Raw genomic sequence first — 5,587 nt, 5'->3', positions numbered from 1 at the left:
TAGATATCCTTGTGGCCTCAGCTAACTCACGCACTTTTAATCTTTTATCCTTCAACACCATATCGTGGATTTTATTGATGACTTCGGGAGTACTTGCTTCTATGGGCCTTCCTGGACGTGGTTCGTGACTTATTGATGTACGACCACGCTTAAATTCATTTACCCAGTTATAAACCGTTGCTCAGTCAGGGGCAGATGTGCCATGAACTGAGTCCAATTCATTTTTTATCTCATATGGAGTTAAACCCTTTAAATGAAAATGTTTGATTACCGCTCTGAACTCGTTTTTTTTCATTTTTCTTAACGAACAATTTTTTTTTTCAATTGGTTATAAAAACACGTAAACTCCGAAGATGTGGACTGTCACTGCACCATATATCTAGTCGGGAGTGGTGCTGACTGAAAACAGATGATTTGGAGCGATTCGCGCGCCATCTGTTGGTCATTCTAAGGACTTATTGAACTACCCTCGTAATGTACAAATATGCCATCAAAATCAAGTTTTTGCTCTCACACATTAATTAATAATATTTCAATGAAATGTCGTTAGAAAATGTAGCAACCTTCATGAAATATTATACTAAAACATGAAATTCTTTATAAGTTTTCCAGCTAATTAAGATTATCTACTGTAGGGTTAAGAGTATCGGGAAATACTTCAGAATACTTGGCAATATTTCAGAAGTGAATATCTCAAAGCGAATTACGGAATATTTTTTTAATCTGGAAAAATATTTTTTAATCTGAAAAAATATGTTTTAATCTGTCTTGACATTTGACCATTTGATTGAAAATTCATCTTTTTGCTAGAAAATTAAACAGTTTTTAATTTTCTCTTTTTCTCTCTCTCTCTCTACTACATTGTTTTTTTAGAATTTACCTAATTTAGAATGCAAATTTAATTATTTGGTTCAAGGTACGCTTTTGTTTTTAAATTAATTTTTTTGCTGGAAGATTCATAATTTTAATTGAAAATTCGTCTCTGGTTGAAAATGGGCTATTTTATTGAAAAATCCTTTTTTCTTTGGCTGATAATTTTTTTTTTTTAAATAAAAATGTTACTATATCAGTTGAATTTTGCATCATTTTAGTTAATAAAATTTACCTCTTTGGTTGAACATTAATTTTTTTAAACTATAAATTCAACTATTTGTCTTTTTGGAAGAAATCAATCTTCTCAGTCAACTTTTTCAATTAAAGATTCAACATATTATTCGAAAATTCATCACTTTCTTAGAAAGTATAACTATTTTTTGAAATTTTTTTTCCCGTACATTTTTTTTAACTGAATCTTTACATATTCAATTTTTTTATGAAAATTGATTTTTTAGCTGAAAATCCATGTTTTTTGTTGAAAATTCGTCTTTTTTGGTACAAGTTAACCTTCTTGGTTGAAAATTCATCTGTTTGGTAGAAAAAGCTATATTTTTACTAGAAAAGTTAGGAATTCGAAGCGGTTTAAATTTAATTTAATATTGCACCCACATTAATTTTCTCTGACTATGCACTGGGTTTTAATATTTAAGAGATCAAATAAAACATTGTTTGGATTATTATTATAATTTATTAACTTTAAAGGGAAAAATTCTATTAATGATTAATTATGTTTTCAGTACTATTATTTAATTATTTAATTAATAGAATTTACTAATATATTTAAGAATATCTTGTACTATAATTTTTCATAATTTTATAAATTAAACATATTAATTGAATCCCTAGAAACTGAAAAAAACATTATTTATAATAAACTCGCGAAATTGCATACATATTGCGAGTAGAATGTTTAAAAAAATGCGAAATATTTGAATGACTCGATGCTATGAACCGAGGAAAAAACTTGAGGTACTTGAAAAGACCTGAAATTGTCAGTGAATTTTTTGTCTGGGTTTATGTAGACAGCCTGGATATTAAATCTTTATACCTTGTCCAAGTTAGGCTCAAATGATTAGCAAGGAATGAAACTTGGCATATGTATGTTTTGGGATTTAAAAACAGTTCTAGAATTGGATGCCAAAAAATAACCAAAATTTGTGTTTGAAAATCTGGTATTTTTAAAAATAATTAAGATAATTAACTTTTCCTTTTTGATTCATGTGAAAGGTTCGGTAACTTTTCCAATCCTACTAACGATTTCCCAGTTGAGGTTCATAAGCAAATGACTTCTTGCTCGTACTTGGAGATGTCAGAAAGAAAAAACAACTATTTTATGAGAAAATTCACATTTTTGGAAATACTCAAAAGACGGTTCAAAATATTCAAAAATTCCTGGACAGATTTTGTAGAAATCTTCAAGGAGGATTGTTTCATTAATTTTTAAGTTTTTTAAATTTCTTTATGGATTTGGAAAACTTGAGAAACCTCACTCAAGAATCAAAAATAAAATAATTCCATTTCATATTTTGAAACTTTAAAAGAAATATAAAATCTTCCAATTGAGACTTTCGTCGGCACATTTCTAGTCGCAATAAAATAGAAGGGAAATGACACATGATGAATTTATTATTGATGATGCAGATTCCGTCGCGGAGTCACAAAATCGTGTTAAAATCGTTGCAATCTCCGAGAAATATACTAAAATATGTAAGAATATTTGAAAATATTTCGTAATACTTTGGAATACTTAAGAAAATCTGAAATATTAAGAATGTCTGGGAATACATAGGAAAATTGACTCTAAAAGTATTGATTTTATACAATTTTGTCATTTACAATTGGAAATCTTTATTTATAAAAAAATTGTACAGATCGATATCGCTGAACCTCACCATTCCTTAAAACACCTTACAAGAATTTGCATTCTCGCCGATTTGACTTTAATGCTCGCTTGGAATGCCGAGGATGCGGGAAGAATTATTGAAACCTACAAAATTTATGAGAAAAAACCTCCGGATATGATTATGGAAAGAACTGAAACAGGAGTGCAACAAAGAGTAAGTCCTCTTTCGACAATTTTCTAGAGTTAAGCGAATGCGATCAATATTCTCTAAGATAATATTTGAGAATATTGCACTGTTTTATTTAATTATGGAATAAGCAATAATAAACACAATTTCAAAATAGAAGCCTTCTACTAAGCCGAATAAAGTTAATTTAAAGGTCTGCAAAATTAGCCAATATTCCAGGCCTTTTTGGAAAGATTTACATCAACACAGAGCAATTTTTATACGGATGGCTACCCGACTTTAAAAGGTTTCAGATTGCAACAGGAATTTTGGAAATGAATTATAATTCTGGATTGGAACATCAAAAAATGTTTCGTCAGAAGATTTATTATTCTGATTGGAAACAGAGAATTTTTGACAATAATTATAATTCTGAATTTGAACAGCAATTTTTTCTAATTCCTTTGTTAAAAATTAGAATTTTAATTATTTTCAAAAATTCGCGTTCAATGTCCAAGCCACAATTACATTTGCATCCAAAAATGCTGTGCCCCAAGTCAGAAAATAATTCTTTTCGAAAATTCCCAGAACCGAAGTCTAAATTATAATTTTTCACGGAAATTTCTTCTTTGAAAGTGAAAATTGTTATTCTTAACGGCAAATTCACTGTTCAAAAGTTAAAATTATAATTATTTACGGAAATTCCTTGTACTAAAACGGATATTATAATCTTTACGGAAATTTCCCTCTCAAGGGTGAAAATTATAATGCTTTGCGGAAATTGCTTGTCCCAAAGTCTAAATAATAATTCTTCTGGAAATTCTCTGTTCCAAGTAAGAATTATATTTATTTAGAACTTTTTTTTTACTATAATTCAGAAATATACAAATCCCTTTTTCTAGAATTTGGAAGAGGAAAGTTTCAAATTCTGGCAAATTTATGTTTGCAAAAAAATCACGTTTAAATTTCGTTTTAGGTCTGATTTGGAACAAGGAATTTTTAAAGTCTGACGATTTCTGACTTGGAACAGAGATTTTTTTCTTAAATTTCCCTTTAATCACAAAAAATTTAAATTATTTTCCAAAATTTTCCTCCCAAATTCAAAATTGTAAATCTTTACTGTAAGTTATTTATAATTCATTTATTCCCTGGATAAATTCAGAATTACATTTCTTTAAGGGAATTTCCTATACTAAGCCAAGATTTAAATTCATTTAGAAAATTCCCTGTTCCAAATCGGAATTATATGTTTTTAAAAGGTTTTCTATTATAATCCAAAAAGATATTAATCCCTCTTTTCCAAAATTTGGAAAAGGAAAATTTCCAATTGCCCCGAATTCTGACTTGGAGCAGGGATTTTTTAAATCCCTCCTTCTAGAGCAGAATTATAAAATTATTTAAAAAAATTCCCTGTCCAAGATTAAAAATTGTAATTCTTCACGGAAATGTTCTGTCCCAAGTTAGGATAGGGTAATGGGAACTGTGATTGGCCACTTAAAAATGATCACATATTAAGAAATTATTGACAATTAAAACTTATAATAAATAGCGTGGAGTGTGTGGAGAAAAATTTCGCACTGTTTATTAATGTTTTTATTTGTGACTTTTACATAATTACGTATATTCAAAGTAAATGGGGGGGGGGGGGCATTGTATCCATCACTCTAATTGTAATTCTTTACGCGATTTTTTTATTTCTTTTATTTATTATCTGTTCCAATCCAAAATTATAAATTTCTTAGTAAATTTCCTGCCTCAAAGTCGAAGTTATAATTCTTTAATCAAATCCTTTGTCTCAATTTAGAATTATAAAAATTCTTTTACAAAATTCACTTTTATTCTATGTTAGAATTGTAATCCTTTTGGAAAATTTCCTATTCCATGTGAAAATTATGATTTTTTGTAAATCCCCTTTTCCAAATCAGAACAGAATAATAAAATATATTAAATCTTTTTTAATGTGTGGTTTTTTTGTAGTTTCCATGAAAATAATTGATATCTTTGTTTTTAATTACAGTTAATCAATGCACTGACGTCTATACGATCCGTAAACAAAACTGACGCTATGACACTTCTAACCAATTTTGGATCAATTGCTGAAATAGTAAAGACATCATCAAAAACTTTAGGGCTCTGTCCTGGAATTGGACCACGAAAAGCACAACAACTTCATAAAACTTTGCACGAAACATTTCTACGAAGCGATACTTAATTCATTCACAATTTATTAATTTGAAAAACTTTACCCGTGAATATCTGTCAGTATCTATGTTTATAAAACTTAATCTGTGATTTATTTAGTTTTATAAAAATAAAAAATATAATTTTTTTATAATTCTATTACGTTTATTCTAATGAACCACTATTTTACACTGTTTCTAGTATAAAAACCATACAAAATTTCTGATTTGGAACAGAGATTTTCGGAAAAGAATTATAATTTCGAATTCGAACAAGCATATTTGTCAATTTTCTTCTTCTAAATCTTTACGGAAATTCCCATTTCCAAAGTGAAAATTATAATGCTGAATAGAAATTCCGTGTTACAAGTCAGAATTATATTTATTTACAACATTTTCTATTTTAATTTAGAAATATAGTAACTCACTTTTAGTAAAGATTAAAAGAGGAAAGTTTCTATTTCTGGCAATTTTTTATTTGGAAAAACAAACACAAAATTTAATCAAATAAATTCTGATTTA

At 28.2% G+C, this 5,587-nt stretch overlaps 1 protein-coding gene across 2 annotated transcripts in view; it reads left to right on the top strand.

Annotated features, from left to right (window-relative positions):
• LOC117170586 (DNA excision repair protein ERCC-1) overlaps positions 1 to 5,220 on the top strand; it is an 8,636-nt gene extending 3,416 nt beyond the window's left edge. For both annotated transcript variants that reach the window (XM_033357442.1, XM_033357440.1), the window contains exons 5-6: positions 2,748 to 2,933; positions 4,903 to 5,220. In XM_033357442.1, coding sequence (XP_033213333.1) covers positions 2,748 to 2,933; positions 4,903 to 5,097 — 381 coding nt within the window. In that variant the 3' untranslated portion in view covers positions 5,098 to 5,220. The remainder of the gene's footprint in view (positions 1 to 2,747; positions 2,934 to 4,902) is intronic.
• The last annotated feature ends 367 nt before the right edge of the window (positions 5,221 to 5,587 follow it).

The sequence above is a fragment of the Belonocnema kinseyi genome, chromosome 4, assembly GCF_010883055.1.
Source record: "Belonocnema kinseyi isolate 2016_QV_RU_SX_M_011 chromosome 4, B_treatae_v1, whole genome shotgun sequence".
NCBI lineage: Eukaryota > Metazoa > Arthropoda > Insecta > Hymenoptera > Cynipidae > Belonocnema > Belonocnema kinseyi.
This window is presented reverse-complemented; position numbering and strand designations above follow the sequence as displayed.